Source organism: Archocentrus centrarchus, chromosome 7 (genome assembly GCF_007364275.1).
Source record: "Archocentrus centrarchus isolate MPI-CPG fArcCen1 chromosome 7, fArcCen1, whole genome shotgun sequence".
NCBI lineage: Eukaryota > Metazoa > Chordata > Actinopteri > Cichliformes > Cichlidae > Archocentrus > Archocentrus centrarchus.
This window is the reverse complement of record NC_044352.1, coordinates 24746422-24771692: the sequence shown is the minus strand read 5'-3', so window position 1 is coordinate 24771692 and position 25271 is coordinate 24746422. Positions and strand designations below refer to the sequence as shown.

Below are 25271 nucleotides of genomic sequence, written 5' to 3'. Positions count from 1 at the left end.
AAAGCAGATTACATCAAATGGAAAATGAGGTTTTACTCGAAGGAGTGCCGATCACACCGCTGCTGTAATCCAGTTCTGGCACCGGGTCAAAGTTTTTATGTGATTCAAGCATGTCGTCATCTCTTGAGTTCTCTCTACACACCCTTCTTACCACTGCCAGTCTTACAACTGCCATGAACACAATGTGATCCACTGGGAGTACGGACTATGGGACGTGCTCCAGAATTACTCATCCTGGATGTGTTGCAAGATCCAGGACTGGCATGCTGTTGTTGACATTATTGCATTGAGGGGGTGATTAAGGACACCTCCCTCCATAATGGAATATGGTTTCCTATTAACAACTGGAGGACTATTTTACCTACTTTTGGAGCAATCTTAGATAGTATTACAAATAAATAAAAGGAGCCTCAAACCTGCGTGCTTTCTAACTGCTGTCAAGGGCTGACTCCAGTGGCTGCAAAAACAAGTCCTCCTCCTTATTACATCAATAAAGATTCTCTTAATGAACTCATCTCCTTAGTCCCTATTTTATACTCACCTTCAAGAACATTGTGTTCATTTTGTAAATAAGGGTCCAAATTAAAGTAGATAAAGTCGGGGTATGCCTTAAGGTATTCTTATCAGGCAGTCTGTCAACATCAGGTATTGTGGAATTTGGACAGAAATGCAGGATGGAGAAACTCAAAGCGCACATTTAATGCAGGTTGAAGTCTGAAAATATTTAATCTGTGAATAAAAAACAAACAATAAGCAAACAAACACACACAAAAGCATAAAGAGTCCAATTAACTTTTTCAAAACTAAGACTAAACTATATCAAGAACTAAAGGTTTCAAAGATGCTCAAGAATAGATGGATCAATAATCAAAAATATGAACTAACAAATGAAGAATGTAACCTTAGAAGTTCAAAACCTCACAGTCAGACCTGGGATCATGACAGGCAGTCAGGATAAAAGTGTGGTAATGAATTTCTCTATAAGAATTGTTTTCAACTGGTCTGCTCACATTGCTTTTTCGTTTTATGAAAGATTGCTGTCACATTTTGGTTGACTAATACTGTGTTGCTCAACTTTCAGTTACTCTGAGGAGTGGCTGCTTATCTTTTTGGTGAGTACCTTTTGTTTCCAGCTTGTTTTTTCTCAGCTAAAATTAGTATTCCAGTTATTATCACAGTTAACTGAAATATGGGGGAGTTGTGTTAAGGTAATTTCCTAGCATGTATCTCTTTAGTTTACTTTACTCACTGTCTTGTTATAATAATGATTATGATTTTTTTTTTTTACCATGGCAAAAGTAGCAATTTATTGTGTAAAACTTAGTTATTTTGTTACGTTTGAATTATTTGCTTAAATTTTGTTATTTTCATGTCTCCTGATGTAACTAATAGTTGATGTTTAGCAGGTTGTGTAGCAACATGCTAGCTAGTTTGGAATTAAAGAAAGAAAAACTGCTATTACCAAAAACAAGCCTTATTTTGTTACATCCTTTACCTGTCACGAACAGAGCAAAACTTCATGCATTTAATCCATTTCTCATTATGTAAAACAAGCTTGTTTTCACTTGCATATATATACTACTGGCAGTAGTAATTAGTGTTAGTCACTTAACTGCTTTGACTAAAGCTAAACAGCTACAGGACACTACAGACGAGCAGGGGAAAACATTACACAACTCCCCCAGTTCTTATTAAGATTAAGAACTTAACCTTAAGAAAAGATTATGTTTTTATATATATATATATATATATATATATATATATATGTTTTTCTGTAGCCCCTTAACTGGCAAGGGCCCGGTGACGGGCCGTTTGTAGTCCCTTTTATGGCAGGCTAGACCCTCCCATTTTTATTGACACGTCATTCGGCCAATCATGTAACTGGCTGCACCAAATCACCTGACAAAGCTACGTGACGCCCTCTGAGTATTATTGGCTCTGGGAAACCCATTTCTTAACATGATTGGCCGAATGAGGTGTCAGTCAAAATGGGCGGGTCTAGCCTGCCATATAAATGCACTTCATTCGGCCCGCGGACCAGACGCAGCCGATTAATAGGCTATGAAATGGGTTGTTCAGAGCCAATAATAACCAGAATGCGTTATGTAGTTTTTGTCAGGTGATTTTTTTGCTGCCAGTTAAGGGGTTAATATATTAGCTGAGACTCTTCTGTGGAGGCTTGGTTCTGCCAACTTTTAGGTGTGTAAGTCAAAATTTTGGCTTAGTATCTCGAAATTTCAAATGAATAATCTGAAACTTCGAATTATGTATATTGAAATTTCAAATTAAAAACTTGAAACTTTGAATTATGAACCTTGAAATTTCAAAGTAATGACTAGAAATTTCAAGATACTTAGTAAGTGGAAATTTTGAGGTATGTACCTTGAAACTTTGACTTAGACCTGCCTGGCAGTTTTTATTTATTTATTTGTTTAATTTTTTTTGTGGTGGAACCTAGCTGCCATTATATATGGTGTAACAGCTGCATGACCGCAGACACCTGTCTCCCTTGGGTGAGTGTTCTGGAACTTACTTTTCATTGTATACTTGTGTACAGTGATAATAAAGTTGAATCTAATGTAATCTGATATCTCAGTATGTGGCAGTACTGTCTTTTGCCCTTTATGATGGGAGTGCCCTTGCTTCTATTTCTGTATCGGTTTTTAAATGCCGGTAAAATTGCAACGAAATAAAATAAAGTAATATATTTTTTTGCATGTAACACCAGAGGAGCTACACTTACATATTGTCACCTTCTTAAAATAATTGCCTATGTAATTTTTTGACAAAAGTTTTATCTTTGTCTAAATCATCATATTTTCAATGTTTGGTTCAGTTTTTTGTCTTTTCCAAAAAGCCTGAAAAAATGACTTAGGCCGTTATTTTATTTTTTTGATGATATGATGCATTCAGTGTGTCCCAGGGGACTGTTTTCTTCCCCTAATGGGTTTGCAGAAATCAAGTAAAAAGCTTATACAACATAAACATTATAATCCTGGTGTTTTATAATCAGCTGCTCATGGCACTTCCTAGGTTGGAATATTCGCCATCATGTCGTCAGCGTGGACTAGCATGTGGTTCTCATGCAAGCCACTTACAGTGACAATAGGAAGTGATGTAATTTTCCTGGGAATTCAAGTTTTTTTTTCCTCCAAGGCCTATGCTGGCTCCACTGGTGCTATTGAAAAATAGTTTGACTTTGTGATTTTTAGTATATAAGTTCCTGGGACAAATAATTTATTGTGATGCACATGCTGTCTTTTTGCAAATTGTGCACTATATGCATTTTATTTGTATTTTTCCTACAGCTTTTAAAAATTTGTGTATCTCATAACTGAAGTTCTGAATACACTCAGAATAAAATTTCTGTGGTTTGAAAGGCTTTTGTGCAACCTTTTTGATTTACAATTTTGAGAGATATAGCTATGAAATCTTTGTATCTAGAAAAATATGATAATATGATATGATATAATATTTTCAATTTCTGTGTGGTTTATTGTACTTTTTTTAGCAATTCCTAAAGCTACTATGGCCTTAATATAAGCACATTATTAAATTTTGGGATATAAAGGTTGTATTAATGTACACCCCCAGCCTATTGTAACCACGCTTCAAAACAAGCATTATAGACAGCTTTTTAAAATGTAGATTGTTTACAAGTCAATTATTACCCAATTAATTAACTGCTGCAGGACAAACTCAAGTGTTGCCAAGTGACAAATATATTTTCAGTGTTATTTGATTTGACCAACTTTCCCAGTTGGTAACTTCCAAAAATGTTCAGAATTTTGCATTTAAATATGGATATGAAAACAATCTATTATATCAGTTTTGAAGTATGTTTCCATAACCAAACATTGGTTATCTATTGCTAGCTTGGTAATGTTTAATTACATACAGTGACTCTATGCAGGTCTATGAAAAACTAAATGAATCCAATGATTCAGTAGCTTGTAGAACCACCTTTAACAGCAATAACGTGAAGTACTTATTTTCTGTATGACTTTATCAGTCTCTCATATATTTTTGGTGAAATTTTACAACGGTGCTTCAGTTCATATAAATTTGTGGGCTCTCTTAAGCTCGATTAAGCTCTGTGTATCATGGTCTTCCAGTCCTCTTATGCAGGCTCACCCATTCACTCCTCTCCCTCCATCTATATGTGTGAGCATGGGTGCTTGAGTTAACCACACCTTGTGTTTCAGGGGCGGGTCCTACCTCCACTCCCGGCCTGCAGTCCTGCACACCTGGGATTAATGAACTCACCTATTAGTAATCATCTGGTTTGCTGTGTGCAATTTAAGAGGAAGGAAGACCTGACTGGCTGATTGGTAATCTGGAGGCAGTTAGTGAAGTTGGCTCCTTGACTGCTTGTTTGCTTGCTACTACTCTGTGTTGTCACCTCACCTGTTTGTTCGCCTTTGCGTCATTGTAAATAAACCTTTTAACTTTTATTTCGAGTTTGCCTTTAAGTCACATCAGTTTGGACTTCGACTGCGTCACTGGAACACCTTGTTTCCTTTTCAGCCATTCTGTTGTAGATTTGCTGCTGTTGTTAAGGTTATTGTCCTGGTGCATGACCCAATTTCATCAGCGCTTTAGCTGTCAGAAAGATGGCTTCACATTTGACTCTGGAATACTCTGGTATAAAGAGGAGTTCATGGTCACCTTGGTTGACTGCAAAGTGCCCAGGTCCTGTGGCTGCAAAACAAGCCCGAATCATCGGGTGTGGTGGATAGCACTGTTGCCTCACAGCTAGAAGGTCTGGGTTTGAATCCACCTTGGCCTGGGCTTTTCTGTGTGGAGTTTGCATGTTCTCCCCATGTTCATGTGGGTTTTCTCTGAGTACTCTGGTTTCCTCCCACAGTCTAAAGGCATGCAGGTACTGGGGTTAGGTTAACTGGTGATTCTAAATTGCCCATAGGCGTGAATGTGCATGTAATGAAAAAGTAATGAGGTGCATTTGATTAACAGCATCTGGCTGCTACTTATCTTACAAATTCCTAGTATTAAGGCTATAGTTTTTCACATAACTACATAGAGTCCTGTGATTACTTTATTTTTCATGACTGTATCTTAGCATTGTGGTAATATTAATGTTCTTCCTCAGAGTCGAGACAGAAAGAAAATGCACCGTGAAGGTGCGACGATCTTCAGTCAGAAGTCAGTTTGTGGATTTTAATAAGTTGCGCAGCTCTTCATATCCTCATCATGTGACTTTCACAAAATTCTAAACTCAGACAGACCCCCACAAAAGACTATTAAATCCAAATTAAATCCAAACTATAGTGTGTAGAATTCTGGATTATTTTTTTTCAGCCCATATAAAGATCTTAAATATAATAGAAACAGATTTCATATATTGAGTTAAATAAACATTTAGCAAAACCTATCAGTTATAGAGCCTTTTGTTTGTTCATAGTAAAAAAAAAAAAGCCTGAAGTGTAAATTTTGACTTTTGTAAATCTTTTGCTGCTTTTTCCAGATGTGTATGTTTGTATCTGTCTCTGTGTCATCAGACAAGAACTCCAGACAAGAACTCCAGAGACATAAAGAGCTTTCACGCAGTCCCAAAGTATTCCAGAATTATTTTAACCCTAAGACAGAAGCTTGTGTTGTTTGAGACCTCACTTCCATGTTGGCTTGTGGAGCTGGAGTCCATGGAGAGCTGAAGGCTGACAAAGCCAAACTGGCATCTTTGAAATATCAGATGACTTCTGTTTTCCCTTTGAATGCACATTTGCTTCCAGTTTTCTTAGTAAAATTGACACTGCTTGTTGACAGATCCTTGAATGGGAGAGGAAGTTGGGAGAACAGAGGACTATCAGGGGAACCACATCTGACACGTCTGATAATAGCAAGTTACTAAAAAATATGCAGCATATAGAAAACAAACTTTTAAGGGTTAGTGTTGCACAGAAAATCTGCTTTACTTTCAGTTTCATTGTGTTTTTCTTCTTTTTAAAGTTTGATCTCTGCTGTGCTTGTTATTCATGTTGCAGTACTATGAAAAACAAACACCGAGGTATGTTTTATCTTTAGGCTTGCCAATGCTTAAATACCCTGATAACCAGGAATGGTGAGTTGAGGGAGGAGCTGTGCACACTACAGACGGAGAAGAAACAGTTCCTACATGTTAAATCTCTGCTGGAAAAGGTGAGTTCACTTACTGTAACATTGTCCATGCCCTGTACTTCAAAGCGAGTGCAACATACCCAGAATATCTCTTCGTTATCTGGATTCACTTATCCTAAGATCAGCAATAGAGTCACGCAAAGCTAGTTACCAACTTGCAAAGTTAACGCAGGGTTTCCCCTCCATGTTCACATGTGAAGAGTGGGGTTGGCAGCATTTGACCAGTCACAATCATGCAAGTGTCCTGGCATCAGGGCAGTCGATTTTTCAAAGGAATATAAAACTATACTATGGGCAAAATATGAAGAGTTTAAATGCACAAAGCAACATAGCTGCTGCAGACAAAGCAGTGGCATGTGTGGCATGTGTGTGTGAGAGAAAAAAGTGCTCTACAGTAGTAATAAAAGCACTGCATGAACGTCTGTAATGAAGTTTAGCTCATTTGAAGCCAGGAAAGAAAGCCAGCAAAAATGCTGTTTGAGTTAACAGACTTATTAATATCACAGCTCTATCTTGAAGACAGAGAAAAATCTGATGGATTATAATGAGTTAACAGACTTATTAATATCACAGCTCTATCTTGAAGACAGAGAAAAATCTGATGGATTATAATAAGGATTTCATTAAATTTGTCATGTCCTGGGCCGTTGGCCCAGCGTTTTGTGTTAGTTTATTTCCTAGTGTTGTGATATGTCTGCGTCTCTGTCCTGAGTCTGTGCCTGTTCCCCGTGTTTAGTCAGTATGTTCCTTGGTTTGTCACTTCCTGTTTATTTTGACAGTCTGGTTTTCCTGTGCTTTGTGTTCAGCTTTGCCTCCCCTGTGTAATTAGTTTCATTTGCCTCACCTGTTGTTCCCTGCTGTTTCCTCTTGCCCTGATTACCCAGTGTGTATTTAAGCCCTCAGTTTTGTTTTGTTCTCTGTTGCGTCGTTGACGTTATTGTGCCTGCGTGTGACGTTGTGTGTCCGTGTGTTCCTGTATTCCTGTGTTCTTGTGTTCCTGTGTTCCCTGCGTCTGCCCGTCGTCTCCCTTCCACGGTTTTTGTATTTGTTTTTTCCCCCGTTGAAATAAATCCCTTTTATGTTACGCTGACTTCTGGAGTCCTTCGTGTCAGCCATTCCTCGTCCATTTCCTCCCCGGCCATGACAGAACGACGCAACCAAACTAAAGACCCTGCAAGCTCCGGCTGCTACAACGGCACTCGCCTGGCGCTGGGGGGACCAGCTTTTTTGAACGGTCCCCGGCGACGCCGCTCACCGCCCCCGCCTAAACCGCAGGTCTGCCGCGTGGGCGGACTGTTTTTGGCGCCGGCCGCTCCCTCACCTGTCACTCCGCTTGCTGGTCCCTCCTTTTCTCAGCAGTCGCCGCAGCCACGGAGGACGAGATACCGGAGGAAGCGGAGAGACGTTTTCCTGGAGCCGGCGCCCGGAATGACTCCAGAGGAGTCATTTTTCCGATTCCTGGGTCACAGGGGTCCTTGGCCTCCCACCACTTCCGCGTCACCACTGCCTGCTGCTGACGGAGGAAGACCAAGCTCCCGGCAGCATCAGAGAGAATCGCCGCGGGAGCAGAAAGAGCAACTTCAGCCCGTCATGTACTCTGCTGCTTCCTCCCTCTCAGAGGAGAGCAGGAAAATTCTGATCCGAAGAGTGGACCGATTATGCTTGGACTTGTTATCTGACCCGTGTAAGGAGGAACAGGAAGCCATCACCACCAGGCTTCAAGACCTGATTGCCAGTTTCCCTTGGCTGTTGGACTCCTTGCACGGGTTAGTGAAAGACTTTGTAATCACCACCCTTCACCTACAGCCAGCACCACAGACCACTGCTGCAGCCTCTCAGCCACTCCTGTCAGTTCCCTTAGCTTCTTCCCAGTGTTCCCAGTCAGCTGTAGCTCCAGCTCCCCCTCAGTCGCAGTGTTCCCAGTCAGCTGTAGCTCCAGCTCCCCCTCAGTCGCAGTGTTCCCAGTCAGCTGTAGCTCCAGCTCCCCCTCAGTCGCAGTGTTCCCAGTCAGCTGTAGCTCCAGCTCCCCCTCAGTCGCAGTCCCAGACCCCTCAGTTAGCTCCAGCTCCCTCTGCTCACCCTGCTCCAGCTCCCTTAGCTCCAGCTTCCCCTGCACCCGTACCTGTTCCGCGGGTGGGGGCAGCCACGGACGGGCTGACCTCTGCACCCGTACCTGTTCCGCGGGTGGGGGCAGCCACGGACGGGCTGACCTCTGCACCCGTACCTGTTCCGCGGGTGGGGGCAGCCACGGACGGGCTGACCTCTGCACCCGTACCTGTTCCGCGGGTGGGGGCAGCCAGGTCCAAGCCTTCGCATCGGTTTTCTGTGTTAGCTGCAGCAGCAGGGTCTCAGTCAGCTCTAGCTCCAGTCGCTCTCTCTCGCCTTCAGTCAGCTCTAGCTCCAGTCGCTCTCTCTCGCCTTCAGTCAGCACTAGCTCCAGTCGCTCTCCCTCGGTTCCCCGTGTCAGCTGTTTTAGTGCCCTCTCAGTCAGCTCCCTCTCAGGCCCCAGTGTCAGCTAGCTCTCACCTCTCTGTTTCCACGCAGCCAGATCTCCCTAGCCCTCAGGCTGCTCCCACGCAGCCAGCAGCGCTGTCTCGCTCCCCCTAGCACTCAGTCAGCCCCAGCCCCTGTCGCTCCCTGTCCACTCCACTCTCAGTCAGTTCCAGTAGCTCTTCCTCGGTCCCCAGTGTCAGCTAGTTCCTGGCCTGCTTCCACGCAGCCAGTCGTCTCCCGGCCTGCTTCCACGCAGCCAGTCGTCTCCCGGCCTGCTTCCACGCAGCCAGTCGTCTCCCGGCCTGCTTCCACGCAGCCAGTCGTCTCCCGGCCTGCTTCCACGCAGCCAGTCGTCTCCCGGCCTGCTTCCACGCAGCCAGTCGTCTCCCGGCCTGCTTCCACGCAGCCAGTCGTCTCCCGGCCTGCTTCCACGCAGTCCCCTGCACCTCGGCTATTCCTCGAGCAGCCCCTGCTGCTCAATAAAGCAGCAGTGTGCCCTGTTCCGCGGTCCCAGCCTACGCATCCGGTGCCTCACTATGTAGGCCCCGTTCAGCCCATGGGCTCAGCTCACTCCAAGCCGATGGGGGTCTCCGCTCATTCCGAGCCGATGGGGGTCTCCGCTCAGTCCGAGCGCTCCGCGCCAGAGGGCCCCGCTCAGTCCGAGCCGATGGGGGTCTCCGCTCAGTCCGAGCCAGGGGGTCCCGCTCAGTCCGAGCCGATGGGGGTCTCCGCTCAGTCCGAGCGCTCCGCGCCAGAGGGTCCCGCTCAGTCCGAGCCGATGGGGGTCTCCGCTCAGTCCGAGCCGATGGGGGTCTCCGCTCAGTCCGAGCCGATGGGGGTCTCCGCTCAGTCCGAGCCAGGGGGTCCCGCTCAGTCCGAGCGCTCCGCGCCAGAGGGTCCCGCTCAGTCCGAGCCGATGGGGGTCTCCGCTCAGTCCGAGCGCTCCGAGCCAGGGGGTCCCGCTCAGTCCGAGCCGGTGGGGGTCTCTGCTCAGTCCGAGCGCTCCACGTCACCCGAGGGTTCCCCACCAGAGCCCGGGGTCGCCCTTCTCCGCCGCCGCATGCCCCGCGGTCGGCCTCCAGTGTCTGCTCCCCGTCCCCGCCGCCGCACGCCCCGCGGTCGGCCTCCAGTGTCTGCTCCCCGTCCCCGCCGCCGCTGGGAGCGCGGTCGGCCTCCAGTGACTCCTCCTCGTCGCCGCCGCCGCCGCTGGGAGCGCGGTCGGCCTCCAGTGACTCCTCCTCGTCGCCGCCGCCGCCGCGGGGAGCGCGGTCGGCCTCCAGTGACTCCTCCTCGTCGCCGCCGCCGCCGCGGGGAGCGCGGTCGGCCTCCAGTGACTCCTCCTCGTCGTCGCCGCCGCCGCTGGGAGCGCGGGCGGCCTCCAGTGACTCCTCCTCGGCGTCGCCGCCGCCGCTGGGAGCGCGGTCGGCCTCCAGTGACTCCTCCTCGTCGTCGCCGCCGCCGCTGGGAGCGCGGTCGGCCTCCAGTGACTCCTCCTCGTCGTCGCCGCCGCCGCTGGGAGCGCGGTCGGCCTCCCTCGTTGGGACTCTCCTTTGTGGCCTTTGGCCTCTGCAGCCTCCTGAACTGTGTTTTTTGTTTTGGGCCTTCCCATACGCTCCCCTGAACTATGGACTGTTTTCTCCCCTTGCCGGCTGCTGTTTTTGTTTTGTCATAGCTCCTGAACTGTTCCTTGTTTTGACCCCCTGTTTTGGACATTGGAGCTCTCCGGCCTTGTGCCGTCGCCTTTTGTTTCGTCCGGTTGTTTTTTGTTTTCTCATCCCCGTGTTTTGCTCTGGTTTTGTTTCTGGTTTTGGCCGTCGGGAGCCGGCCTTTGAGGGGGGGTACTGTCATGTCCTGGGCCGTTGGCCCCGCGTTTTGTGTTAGTTTATTTACTAGTGTTGTGATATGTCTGCGTCTCTGTCCTGAGTCTGTGCCTGTTCCCCGTGTTTAGTCAGTATGTTCCTTGGTTTGTCACTTCCTGTTTATTTTGACAGTCTGGTTTTCCTGTGCTTTGTGTTCAGCTTTGCTTCCCCTGTGTAATTAGTTTCATTTGCCTCACCTGTTGTTCCCTGCTGTTTCCTCTTGCCCTGATTACCCAGTGTGTATTTAAGCCCTCAGTTTTGTTTTGTTCTCTGTTGCGTCGTTGACGTTATTGTGCCTGCGTGTGACGTTGTGTGCCCGTGTGTTCCTGTATTCCTGTGTTCTTGTGTTCCTGTGTTCCCTGCGTCTGCCCGTCGTCTCCCTTCCACGGTTTTTGTATTTGTTTTTTCCCCCGTTGAAATAAATCCCTTTTATGTTACGCTGACTTCTGGAGTCCTTCGTGTCAGCCATTCCTCGTCCATTTCCTCCCCGGCCATGACAAAATTAATATTTAAAAGAGCATTTTAAGTTTTGTTCTTTCAGCTGCAGTCCTGGTGTTATTTAATGCCCTGAGAATAAATCAAGAAAGAATAAATATAAACATAAAATTCAGATGTAAACTTACTAATTGTACAAATTTAATACAAGCTCCACAAGTACAAATAGGTGCTCTGTTTTAGTATCATGTATTAAGGCGTAAATCACAATAATAGCTAACAAAAATAAATAAATAAATAAAATCAAAGAATAAAATTGTGGAGAAGAATCTGTATTTATTACTGGTATTCATCAGGGAAACACAAAGACATTAAATGCTTCTGAAAACCTTCAGACCTTCTATCCACACAGAAGTCCGAGGGATCTTCTGGGAATGGTGATGCTATTTTCCAGGGTACTGATTGGTTAATGGTTCATACCTGTTGATCTCTAATAGCAATCTATCCTGGTAAGAAGTGAACCACCTTGGCAGTACAGAAAACCTAGGGTTAACCCTGAAATTACCTGGATAACGTGAAATCCTGCACTGTAGTACTGGCCTGTGGTCTGAAATGTGGAGTTTACTGCTGAAAGTAGCCACACTGATGCTGCTATTACTACTTTCTTAAAAAGAGTGTTGACTGTTGATGGTGGAGGTGTTTTAATGTGACAACCAATGAAGGGATATTAAAGTGCTCAGATCTTGATACTGTACATTATTAACTCTGTGTTATCTTATCCAGGAGCTTCTGGACATTCAAATTAAAATTTCTAGCCTGGTGACCAAATGTACTGGAGCCTTAAATGCCAGGTAAACCATCCTGCTGTACTCAAAGTCACATTGTCTTTCCTCCTTAAATGCTCCAATATCAAATTTGGGACAACATTCAGTGCTTGGATATCTTCAACAGTTGAGGCAATCTTGCATGTGTCTGAATATTTTCATTGCTTAAAATTCAGGTTTATTTATAACTTCAATGTGTTGTAGATTGATGGCGCCATCTAGTGTGACGAATCAGGAAAAAGCGAAGATGCTGTTGAACCGCAATGTGGATGAGTTCATCAAAGAGAAGCTCATCCTGGAACGAAAAATCTCCCATTACTGCAATATTCAGGCTTTCCTAGACACAAAGACTACTGCACAAATCAACCAGAATATTGTCCACAGAAAAGGTAAAAGTTAATCTCATGACCTGAACACCAAAGAGTTGGATGATTTTAGTGTCACTTATCTGACTGTACAAAATTGTTGTGTTTGGCACTGTGTGTACCTAACTGGCTGCTGTATCAAAGCTACTTGGCAAGGTTCCTTGCATTTTCCGGTTTGATTTTATACCCTTTTCCACTATTACATGTTCTTCATTATTATTGCTGCAATATGGCATTTTGAGATGTTATGGTGCTAAATCACATCATGTTGTATCCATCCTAGTACAAATCTAATGAGCTTGTAAGTCAGTATTTGGTATGACCACTTTTATTCTTCAGCACAGTCTGAACTCTGTGAGGCAGCTTTCTTGTCATTTCTTTAAGCAGTCTTCAGAAATAGTTCTCCGGGCTTCTTGAAGGACATTCAAAGCTCTTCTTTGGATGTCATTGTCATGCTGAAAAATGAAGCTGTTGCCAAACAGATGCTTTCTAAATGGCATAACATTTTGGATCAAAATCTGATGTTACTTTTCTGTGTTTATAATTCCATCAATTTTGACGAAATCTCCAACACCACTGGCTAAGATGCAGCCCCCCAATTTTGTTAAGTTGTTTTTTTATGGGTATATGATGCTGAAAGCCACTTTAAAATATTACAAGAAACTCTGGCTCCATGGAAGCAAAATATAAAGAAATGAGGTGTGGCTCAATACTTTTGCACAATATTGTAATTGATTGCTTATATTAAGGATGACTACTGTGTAGCTAAAGCATATTTTCCCTTTATGGGTAGTCCTTATCTGTATATTAATATAATGAGTTGCCTTTAAAGCATAAATGTCTTTATTAGTGAGTTGAAATGAACTGGCAGAGTAAGGACATTGTAGCAGAAGTATTAGTTTCACTACAATATGAAGTTTGTCCCCAAAGAGAATTTAAAGCAATGGGACTCTAAGGAATTGGTACAGGAAGCTTTTGAGGATGCTGTCCCAAATATCTATAGCAAAACAGAGGAAGGAGACCTGGACAAACTAGTCTGGGACTTCATGCAAAGTAAGTCCATGTTAAAATATACCCAAGCTGGTCTAAGATTTACAGTTTATCAGTGATCAAAATATGTTGTGATGTATTTCAATCAGTGGAGAAGCAGAATCAACCATCAACCATCAGCACAGCGCAACAGAGACCATTTGACAACAGATTTCTCGGGTTAGTGTCTGTGCTCCGTTTTGTGGCGCCTTGTCCTTCTTTACAGTATGTGTTGAACTAAAAGATTCACAATCAGCTTTCCAATCAGCAAGAGGCTACTGAGCAACAGCTGGCAGTTCATCAAAAAAATGTCGAGTTTACTGAAAACATCTTAGATTGTGTCAAAAAAGGTACAGTACAGGCAACTTGCAAATTTAAATACAACCTCAGATGAACAACATGTGAAATATTACAAAATGTCTTTATTTAATGCACTTATTCTGGCCATGAGAACTGCATTGTGAGTGGGAATAACAAATAATGCAAACCTGAAACTATTTACCTAAGCCAAAATGCAGATGCAGTGTGTGAAAAACTAAGTACATCCCATGAGTCAGTAGAATAGAATAGAATACAATTCAATGTATTCTATTAATTGAATTGTTGTAGCTTTTGCATTCAATAGAATACAAAACTACAACAAACTGAGAAGCTAAACCATAAGAAAAACCAAGAAACACAACCAGAAAATGCAACAACAAAGAACTCAAAACACCGGCCCACGGCCCAGGACCACGGCATATTCAGCATTCTAATTGTGCTGTCGTGAACTTTAACATTTAACATGCAGTCTGAGACTGGCTGTAGAGTCTGAGATGTAAATCTGGTGATGTATTCACCTAATTCTACCAGATTATTTTATGCCCTGATATGTAAAACCTTAGAACTGAAAAAAGGGTATGCATTCTTTCTCACATATATATACATACTGGATACTGTCATACATAAATCTATACAGGGTATATGCAGGCAAACTACAGAATCTGAAAACAGGACAATGGTGCTTTATGGATTAAATATGTATGTTTTTTTTTTTTTGTATCTTTACAGGAAGAAGCAAAAGCAGTATATAAATGCTTTTAAATTCATAGAAGTCCATGTTGGGTAGCAACTGCCACTGTAGTCTTAGTGATAGAAAAAGTAGAGCACTGGTCAGGCTTGTCAGCAGTGTAGACAAGAATAGAAAGTAGGATTTTGCCTGTTTCAGTTGGAGATTTAACTAATGTAAAAAATGTAGCACAGTATTAGCTCAGATCATGTCATGTTGTTGTTTCTTTGAGTTATGAGTTAGGATTTTAGGTTACCATGGTTTTCTGTTATAGTGTATCTGTCTTGTTCTCATGTCTTAGTCCTTTGTCTCATGTCTTGTGTAATTTTTGTTTTGTTATATTTTTCGGGTTGTGTTTCTTGTAGTTTCTCAGTTTGTTCTTGGGTAAACTGTCTATTTACTTATTTGTATATTATTCGGGTTTCTCTTCGTTTCCTGTCTGTTTTGTTCCCGTGTCTTGGTCCTTCTGTGTTTAGTTTCCCTTCCTGTTGTTTCCTTGTGTAATGTTGGTTTCCCTCTGTCAGGTTTTCTGTGTTAGGTCTGCATGTGTGTTAGGTTTGGTCACTTCCTGTTTTATTTTGATAGTCTTGTGTTTCTTCTGTGTTTTAGTTTTTCCCTTTCTTGTCTATGTATTTGTGGTTAGCTGTCATCCTCACCTGTTGCCCATTCCCTCATTATCTGTCAGACTGCCCCAGGGCAGCTGTGGCTACATTAGTAGCTTACCACCACCAAGTATGATTGAGGTGAGAATGAATAGTGCATGAAATTGTAAAGTGTCTTTGGGTGTCTAGAAAAGTGCTATATAAAACTAATGCATTATTATTATTATTATTATTATTATTATTATTATTATTATTATTATCCCTCTCTGTAAATATTGTCTGTGTTCTCACTTGTTCCTTGTCACGTCCTCGTCTCAGTGTTGTCGTCACTGCCCTGCTGTGCGCTTCATGTTTCATGCCACGTTTTTAGTTCATGTTACGTTCTTAGTAATGTTCAAGTTTAGTAATGCGTAATGCTGGCACCTGACCAGCCTCACTTTATTTTTGACTTTGTAAATAAAGTTTAAGCTTAAGTATAAGCTCTGCCTATGAGTCCTGCTTTGGGGTCCTCTGCTTTGCCTGCTCCAGGAGAACTTGACAGATCAAGAATTCAGGTCTTGCTTGTTGCTTGCTTTCTATTGGCTGATTGACAGCAGCTGTTTTCCATATGGTTTACAATGATTGCTCATGCAGGCCTTCTCTCTCTCTATAACCATTTGCCATTAATGAGATTCAGATTCAGAAGAAAAAGAAGAAAGTGACCTGAAGTTCAGAGTTGGTGCTGCACTGTGAAGCTGCTGCAGCCGTCAAATTATATGAATATATATTCAATAGGGATTTGTTCTCCATCAGTGCCCCCCCCCCAAAAAAAAATCAATAAATTATTTTTTGCTGTCAAAGGTCTGCCAGTAATGTCTGTTGCTACAGAGTGACCTTCTACTACTGTAGCTTTTGTTCTTCTTTAAACACCAAACTTTTTAAAAAGCTGTGTGTGGTGATGTATATGTAGCACGAACATTTATCAGAACTTTACTTAATGAAAAATGAGTTGTTTCAGACAGATCTAACCAGGGCAGATCCAGGACCTGCTGGGGAGATCATGTCTCTCAGCTGGTTTGGGAATGCCTCGGTGTAGCTGGATGTGATGGCTGTGGTGAAGGAGGTCTGGACAGCTCTTCTTAGACCAAGAAAAATGGATCCCTGATGATAAAGTATCTGGTAAACATCTAGATGTGTGTTTAAATGCACAACTCAAAAAATTAAGGGAACCCTTAAATCACACATTGGCTCATGATAAATGAACATACATCAATACTGTGTAATTAATTGAGAACAAATGGCATGAGAAGAATATGTGGAATCCAAAAGCTGCATTCAAAATCGCAACAAAATTCATAGTCTGAATTGAAATCACTGGCTGATCTACCTTCTCATAATGTGGTGTTGTAGTGTTTGTGACCCCCATTTACCCATAACATTCCCAACATCATCAGGATTTTTTTTCTCATTTCTCCCAGAGGCATCACTGAGCTCCTGGAGAGTTTGTAGCACTATTTGGCAGTGTCAGTTGCACTGACACATAATGTCCCTGAGGTTTCTCACCTGGATTCAGGTCTGGCCAGTCCGTAACATCAGTGCCTTCATCATCCAGGAACTGCCCACACACTTGGGCCACATGAAGCCAGGCACTGTGCTGCACAAGAAGGAACCCAGGGTCCCCTGCACTAGCACAAGGTCTCAGAGTAGGTCTGAAGATTTCCTCTTAAGAGCAGTCAGGGTGCTGACAGAAGTGGACTGACCCACATTCACCAACAGACACTTAAGTGTTGTGACGAATGAGAACCCAAATGGAGTCTCAGAAGGCAGGAAAGATGTAACATAAAGTGCTCCTTTAATAATGATTGTTGGAAGTGATTCAAAAATACATAGTCCACAAGGCAAAGGCACAGAGAACCCAGCATAACCAACACCTCACAAGGATGGGGGAGACAAATGGACAAAAGACAAATGGGGGCCAAACTCATCAAAGTTTCTTTTGTTTGTAAGTTCTTATTTTAATTTCAACCAAACTGCAGGCAAGTTGTTGGATAGCAGCTGTTTCAACATTAAAATCTCCTTTATATGGAGAATTTTCTTAAAGCACTTAAACCCAGGTACATTTAAAAAACAGAAACTTTATGTAGCTGAACAGTGTGTGTGTTAACACAGTAATAAACTTCTGTAGTTCACTGGATTTAGCAAGATTTTATATGTCAGTATACATTTATGTCAGTTCTTTTTTTTATGAAATATCAGTAAAGTGGGAACCAAAACATATTGTCTGAAGTTGTCACCCCTCTGCATGTGTATCACAATATAAAACTATAATGAACACAAAATAAAGAAAACTGAAATGCAAGTTAATTTGAGTCATTACATTTTTTTATTTAGATTAAACACCAAAATAACCAATAATTGTGAATTCAGTTTGTCTCAGTTACATTTAAGCTGACTGTACTTTGTGGGGATCTGTTGAGTGAGTTTTAATAAGTCTGTTTCATCTTCTGTGGAGAATGCATCTACGAGCACTCTGGGCTTGGCCTTGGACGGATGTAGTGGCACAGGTAGCAGCATCTTCATTTATGTAGCACTTTGGTAAGTGGAATTCCAATCAGCGTGTGGCAGGCAGGTGTGGGTGATGGATCAGTTGAAAGAGAGGATGTAGAGGGAGGAAGCACAACAGGAACAGAGAGAGCTGGATTGCTGTGAACTGTTAGATGGGAGACAGAATATGAGAGAAATATAAGACTGGAGATGACCAATGATGATGTGGCTGGGACAGCAGGGATAAAAGACGAGGTTAGACGGTTAGGTAGCGATCACACCAATCTGCTGACTCCTCAAAACGAGATGTGCTTGTTGGTTTAAGCCCACTAAATAGTCATCATGCCTTGGTCCATCTGGGATGTGTTATGCTCACACGAAAACTACAGCAATTAAAAAAAAACAGAAAACAAACAAAAAAAAAACATTAAGTACTTAAATAATACAGAGTTTGTGATTTTCAATGAACTCTGTGATACATCATCATATACTCAACATTCAGGCACTCATCCAGCTAACACACTGATAGCACTAACAGTCCATGTGAAATTAATTTTGGCGTGTTCTTCTTTTTGGTTAATACACTGGTTCATTTAGTGTCTGATATACTCACTGTAGTTAACCAGAGGTGGCTGCGTTGAAATGGCTGGAAAAACAGGTGTAGATGGATGAACCATGTAAACAGCTGGAACAGCCTGAGAGGTAGGTGATAATGGATGGATAAAAAAAAAATTAAAGACAAATTCATCACAGCAAATATACCTTTTCTGAATAAAATCCACAAATGCAACTCTTTAGTTCCTTAAAACAGCAACATCTGCCATCTGTGCGAGAGCAAAATCATCCCAATCTGCAGAATATCAGATAAAGTCCAGAGTTAATTTGCAGTGGCTAGAAACTGTTGGTACAAACAGAGGCTTAAAAAGAAACCACCTTACCGACCTTTCCGACAGTGTCATTAAATTTTTGTCTTTCTGGGAGCCGGCCTGTTCTCAACATCTGGGAGACAAATTCCTGTGGAAGACAACCTACTAAACCTGGACATACATGTGAATGAGCATATGTCCAGGTAAGAGTGAGAGAAGAATAAAGTTGCTGTAAGACAAAATGTATCAATACACCAGGGTAGATAATGGTTGGTGTTTCAACTTACCTTCATTAGTGGGAGTTCAAATCTTCTAATTATCATGAGTCAGACTGATAATTCTCAATATCCAAACAATGAATTATATCAACAGGGAAAATTTTGGTTCCTCTTTGCTGAATTTTCAAAGGTGAGATGAGCTGTAAAAATCAATTTCTGTACTGGTGGAACTATTTATTAGTCACTAACAGCATAAATGTTTAATATAAGCCCAGCAGGCCTAAGCTGTAGCTATATTTTGCTTGCCCCAAGAGAGAAAGAAAAGCCTACTGGGTAGGTTAATATATAATAGAATAGTGTGCTTCTGTAGTAAATTAACATATTTAAAGGTTCCATATTATACCAATTTAAGGTATATTAATATCTGTCTTACATTTTGCTTGAATCTATATTTAAAATTTCAGCTCAAAGGACCCAAAGGAGACACAGAGTGACTTCTAACGTTGTCTCTCAAAGATAACTTTGCTTTTAAATATGTTTTTAACATGTATGACTGCCAGACAATGTTGCAATTAGAAAAGGAAAAGAAGCAAAGGGCTCAAGGAGGGTCTAACCTCGGTTGTGTCCGTTTGTCTAGACCAACAACAGCACAAGCAAAAGTAGCCCACAGACTGGCTGTACCACATACTTTTGGACACTGCCACCATCTGCCCTTAACCCTGGACATTTGGGCCAACAGTCCAAATATGTGCCAACTGTTTTTTTTTAACTTTCTAAACTTCTTAACTTCTTTTTTCAAGAAGAAAAGAAGAGGTGTACAAACAGAGACAGACTTATTAACGTTCACTCACCAGTCATCTAAACCTAACTTATCATTACTCAACTATATCCTAAACTTACCATTAGTTTTTTATACATCAAAGGATTTGTTTTTTTTGAAAGGGTGAAAATAAAGAGGTGCAGAGAGATTTAGAAACAAGGCGCTTCTCATTAAATATCTAAAAATTAAATGTGCTGCTGTAATTGTTGCTATATAACGTAACCGTTATGTTTCTATATCTAAAACCTATCATTACTAATCTATAACTCAAACTCAGCACTTCTTCTATGTAATTAGGAAGAAAATGAAAGCTGTGCGTAAATGTGTGGCTGGTGAAATTGCCACTAAATGCATTTCTAACAGTCAGACAGACTCTGCCCTCGGGTGAGTGAGAAATGCTACATCTCTCGTGTGAATGGAGAGCTATTAAACCACCCTGAGACCATACCCAGTACCTCATTAGCAGTGTTTTGTGTAAACCAAGAAGGGATGCGCACAATGGGGCGGGGTCCGGCGATGTCAATCTGGACTCCATAGTACCCACTGCGAAAACTTTCTTGCATCTCCTGGATCTCTCGCTGCAAAAAGGAAAAGGAACAAACCGGTTAAAAATGCTCCAGTATGAAAAAACACATCCAGTCATCTGAGTAGAGAGGAAAGCTCAGGGCTTACATTAAATCATATGTTCTTTAAGATACACAAAAAAAAAAAATCATCCTCTTAATTTATTGTTCAACATTGTGATCTTAAAATGTCTCCTGATATTTTAATCATTTTCTGTACTTTTAGGAAACTTCTACAGAAATTAGTTCTCTGTGTTTCAGTTTCAGTTTACTGCTCACCTCTTCCTGGTCTGCTTCCTCCTGTCCACGCTGGGAGCCAGAGGTGGAGGGCTGAGGACTGGGGCTTCTCACTGGCTGGGTGATGTTTTCCTGTGAGACATCACTAACTGATGAACATCTAAAATACATGCTGATATTCTTAAATAATTAGTAATATAGTAATTATTTTGAAACATTACTACAGATAACCTCCACAGAAGTCAGGTATGTGTTCATGATTTTCAAATATTGAAATAGTCATTAAATTATGAAAAAAACAATCTGATTAACTGTTGAGTTTAAGTATATACATTTACTTCTTTTTATTGCCTGCTGAAAGGCTGAAACAAGCTACCATTACCAGAAGGTGATGATGATGATGATGGCTGCTTTTTATTATTGTGTCAATTTACATTATGCTCATCCCCAACAGACTTACAAGACACCAATAACAAACAAGCAGAACCAGGGCAGCAACATAACTTAGAGGTTTAAAGAAATAACCCAACTCGATGTCTCTTCCAAGCTTTGGAAATAAAAGCAGCAAGCTTATGAATGCCACAATTATTAAACAGACATCTCACTGGGACACCAAAACATATCACAGAATATAGATATTTGTTAGCTCAGCCTAACTCATTCTCAGCTTCTCCTAATTTACATAATGCAACTAGAAGCTGTTTGCAGGTGGAATCGGCCGCTCAGAGGAGATCAGAGGAAGGCATCCAAACCCAAAGAATACCACAGGTTTCAAAAGGTCCTCTGTAGGTCTTTTGTTTGGGGCACAGATTGAAATGAGGTCCAGTGTAAACACTACCAGGTCACACTAGCATGTCTCAAGGCTGCCATAACTTAGCAAATACAAGGGGACAACCTCTGAAAAACAGTAAATATAGTACTTTTTCTAGAAATGCCCATCCCTGCTGCTTACACCTCAGTAATGTGACTACCTCACATTTATCTGACAAACGTGAGCTAAAATATATATATTTTTCCTTCTTATTGCACTTTGTGGGATGCCCATCCCTACTGCATCCATTTCAGCAGTGTGACCCTCACCTCCTGCTGGGCAGTCTCCTCTCTATGTTGGGAACCAGAGGTGGAGGGTTCAGGGCTGGACCTCCTCACTCGCCAACCTGGGTACAACTGGGAACCAGAGGTGGAGGGTTCAGGGCTGGACCTCCTCACTCGCCAACCTGGGTACAACTGGGAGCCAGAGGTGGAGGGCTCAGGCCAAAATACCTACTAGTATTCTTAAATTTGCCATTTCCCATATTTTTGTTTTAATTCTGTATGTTCTGTATGCATACTAAGGCTGTTCATGTTTTTTTTTATATATATATATTTTAATAGTCATTAAACTAGAAAAAAAAATCAAAAATTACTGCTTTCCTTGTTTTTACAAAATCCTGGTAGAGTGTAACATGTTTCTATTGTCAGAAAGTGGCAGTAAAGCACTTGGAAGCTGCCTGCTGCCAGGACTAAGCAATAGAAAAAGAGGAAGAAAGAGCCACTAATGACTGTCAGCCCAGTACAGTGTGTGTGTGTGTGTGTGTGTGTGTGTGTGGTACAGCGTGATTCGAGGACAGACATGCAAAGCTGAAGACTAACACAGTGTAAACTTCCCCGGTAATAGTCACAAGTCTGTTACAATGCAAGGGAGCCATCCGAAGGATAGTAGTTCCCAGTGAATACATAATAGTATTTTTTGCATTGAAATACCCACCCCTATTGCTTACACCGCCACATTTTAACTACTCACCTCTTTCTGGTCAACCTCGTCTCGTCCAGGCTGGGAGCCAGAGGTGGAGGGCTGAGGGCTGCAGCTTCTCACTGGCTGGACAGTGTTTACCTGTTGGAGATACAGTAAGATGAGTGTAGACACTTGTTTGTTGTCTAAAATGCCAATTTGTATTCTTCCATTACCCGTTTCTTGTATATTTCAGAATTACCACAGAAAATGTGCAGAGAAGCCAGTTCTCTGTGTATCTGCAATATACTTTCTATTCACCTTCTGATGGGCAGTGTCCGCTCGTCCAGGCTGGGAGCCAGAGGTGGAGGGCTGAGGGCTGCAGCTCCTTGCTGGCAGAGCTTTGGTGCAGGGCCTTTTTTTGGGAGGGTCTTGAAGGGATTCAGGGCTGCTATCCCGTCCCCTCTTTGTCTTCATTGTTTTCTGTCAGAGACATTAAGAAAAATAGGTAACCATAAAGGGCAAACATATTCAGAGAAGTCCAACCACCACTGCTGAGTGAGAAGCTGCTCAGGATGGGTGTCACCACTTCTGCTGTCTCCTGAATTGCTGACTATCTGTCAGAAAGGCCTCAGTTTGTATGGCTGGGGGGAACCCTGTCTGATATGGTGGTTAGCAATACTGGGGCACCACAGGGGACAGTTCTTTCTCCATTCCTGTTTACCTTGTACACCTTAGCATCAGTGCCAGAGATGCCAGCAGGATCAACAAACTGATTCACAAGACTGGAACCATCATAGGTCAGAATTTGGAGACGTTTGAGTCAGTGAGGGACAGGAGGTCACTGAACAAACTGTAATCTGTTTTATTTTATGTTATTTTGTGTTTTTGCTCTTATTTACAATTATATAATTGAAATTTTGACGTACTAATGCCCACCAAGACTCTGATATTAAATAAATGAGACTGGAACAATAAGAACAATAAGTCTTCTTGAATAAAAAAAACTGACAGCACAATTTATTTTCTGATTTAAAAGTTTTGCAGTTTAATTTGTGGGAACATTGTTGTTTTTGGCAACCGTTTTAGTTTTCGTTTTAGTTTTAGTCTTAGTCTTTCAGACGAAAATGCCTCTTAGTTTTAGTCAGTTTTAGTGGGAAAAAAAGAAGAAAGTATTAGTCTTTACAAATTGATTTGAATAATTAGTGGCAACAGTGGAATCAATTACTCCAAAAATGCAGTAAACAAAAACATTCTCACTTTGGCAATTGGAGCTTTATTTCTCATAATTTGCTAAAGTGCATGAACCCAAAATATTAGCAATGGATGAGGAACACATGCTTAACTTGACCTTGTCTGCCAGGGCAATTAAGTTGTATATAAAAACAGACACCATCTTTAACTAGTGCAAAATATCAGGGTGGTGAGCCTTCACGTGCCGCTTAAGATTTGTGGTGTTTTTTCTGCCAAGTTTTAATCCACAGTTACCGCCGTCTCCCTGGACAATGCATTCAGTTTTCCTTTCAAACGTGTTATACTGAAAATAAGTCCATAGATCTTTTCTTGGGTTGCGTAACGAGCCGTCCGCCATGATCCATCGGTGATTAAAGCACGTGTCAGACTCAAGGCCTGCGGGGAACATGCGGCCTCCCGTATAATTTTAAACGGCTTTATATGATTTCATATAGTTATTCTTAATGACCTGTTGGTAAATACTGCTCTCACCACGTATACTACAAATCCCACAATACACTGCAAAAGCTGCCACCTGCGCGCTAACCCGTTTTCCCTGCTGCCAGTGACACATTGATCAGTGACCAGCGGATAAAAACTGCGGTCAGGTGCGATGTGCGGGTAAAAGAGTGTACTGGTGGGATGGATGCGGGAGAAGATGCAGAGGGAGACCTGCACAGGTGAGCTAACAGTGCATCACTGCGTCACACACCAGGAGCAAAGTCATGAAGACAGAACACGCCACGAGCATCGTAACACAGACAGTGAACTTTATAAGAGGCAAAGCTTTAAGTCACCGGCAGTTTCGGAGGAAATAGCTTCTGAGTTTGGTGACGTGCCTTATACGCAGGTGCAATGAGCTACCTGAGGAAATCTGTCAACGGCATGAAAAGTAAAGGAAAAGTCTTATGAAAGGTGGCTGTGTGAGAAGCATCCCTACGTCCGTGGAGCTTCAGGGACTGGACCGCGTGATTACGCGTGTGATTGCCAAAAAAAAAAAAAATCAGAGCAGGCCTTTTGCTGAGAAACTGGACACACTGCACAGTTTACGCAGCGTAATAGTATAATTTCATATTTTATTTAATGTGTTGAGGAAAAAGTTGCTGTATTGTGGCCATTCAAATTCATATTGCTGATTAAAATTATTATTTTTTTACCCTGTTCGACCCGCGACTCAGACACACACAGTTCAGTACTGTGCCTTCAATTCTGGCCCGTCCTGTGAGTTTGACACCCCTGGATTAAAGTAGTTGATGTGGTGGGTGTGAGCAAAAATAGATGGGATGCAGCAGCATTACTGATAGGTTTTAGCTTTTGACATGTCATGTATTTTGGATGACTTACTGAACATTTATTACCTTCTCGTCTAGTTTTGTCTCGTCAACGAAAACTCACTGACGTCTCTTCATGTTTTAGTCATCAAACAGCCATGTTTATCTCCTCACCGTCTCGTTATCGTCACGAAAAAAAGGGTCGTCAACGAAATAATTTCGTCATCGTTAACGAAAACAACAGTGTGGGAGAGGGCAGTTTAAAACTGTATTATTGAAACTTAAGATAAAAAATCTACAATTATTAATTAGGTTTTTTTTTTTAAACTGGATACATTTTCCAATTGTGTAATTATACAGCATAGAGTTGTATTTACCGCAAACTGATTAAAATGTTAAAAATGAATAATTTATATAAATAAAATTAATTTAAAAGTAATTTTTCACATTAACTTTTTAATACTACAAACTTGTTTCAGTCCTGGTACTACAAAACAGTGAATTAAGAGGTTTTACTATCAAAATACTGCACAGAAAAAACACAAGGTTTTAAAATGTTAAGTTTTGTCAGTATAAATTTAAACACGTGAACCAAAATAATTGACATATTGCTCAATTTCTAAATTACAAATTTCTCTTTAAAGTGGCTAATGCTAACTTTAAGGTAAATCAGCTTTAGCTCAAAGTTAGCCAGCTAAGTAGCCAATGCCTACAGGTTTAAAAGAGTCAGATATTTACTTTTGGCATGATGATGAGAGTAGGTCAGTTTCTGCTTAAATCTTTGCGGTGTTAGTCTTTGTCTCTCCAAGTTCAGGACTGAAATGATCATTCAGTGATTTTGTTTATATATATATTCAATTATATGGTAACTATGGCGACACCATTCAGTGACTTTGTTTATATATATATTCAATTATATGGTAACTATGGCGACATCATTCAGTGACTTTGTTTATATATATATTCAATTATATGGTAAATATGGCGACCATGGAATCCTAGCATTTTTTTTAAAGATTTCTAATGATCATAGATCTTT

The 25271-nt window shown here is 41.9% G+C and overlaps 1 protein-coding gene across 2 annotated transcripts; it reads right to left on the bottom strand.

Annotated features, from left to right (window-relative positions):
* Positions 1-17280: 17280 nt before the first annotated feature.
* On the bottom strand, positions 17281-25055 carry LOC115783104 (uncharacterized). Of its 2 annotated transcripts, XM_030733756.1 has the most exons (9): positions 24971-25055; positions 22050-22211; positions 21801-21890; positions 21098-21244; positions 20060-20149; positions 19715-19795; positions 17927-18008; positions 17595-17696; positions 17281-17479 (listed from the first exon to the last, which is right to left on the bottom strand). In XM_030733756.1, the coding sequence occupies exons 1-8, from the start codon at positions 24977-24979 to the stop codon at positions 17686-17688; spliced, it is 672 nt and encodes a 223-aa protein (XP_030589616.1). In that variant the 5' UTR covers positions 24980-25055; the 3' UTR covers positions 17281-17479; positions 17595-17685. The 2 variants fall into 2 exon arrangements, with proteins under 2 accessions (XP_030589616.1, XP_030589615.1); XM_030733755.1 differs by lacking the exons at positions 17281-17479; positions 17595-17696; positions 17927-18008 and having other exon boundaries at positions 19538-19795.
* Between the last annotated feature and the right edge of the window lie 216 nt (positions 25056-25271).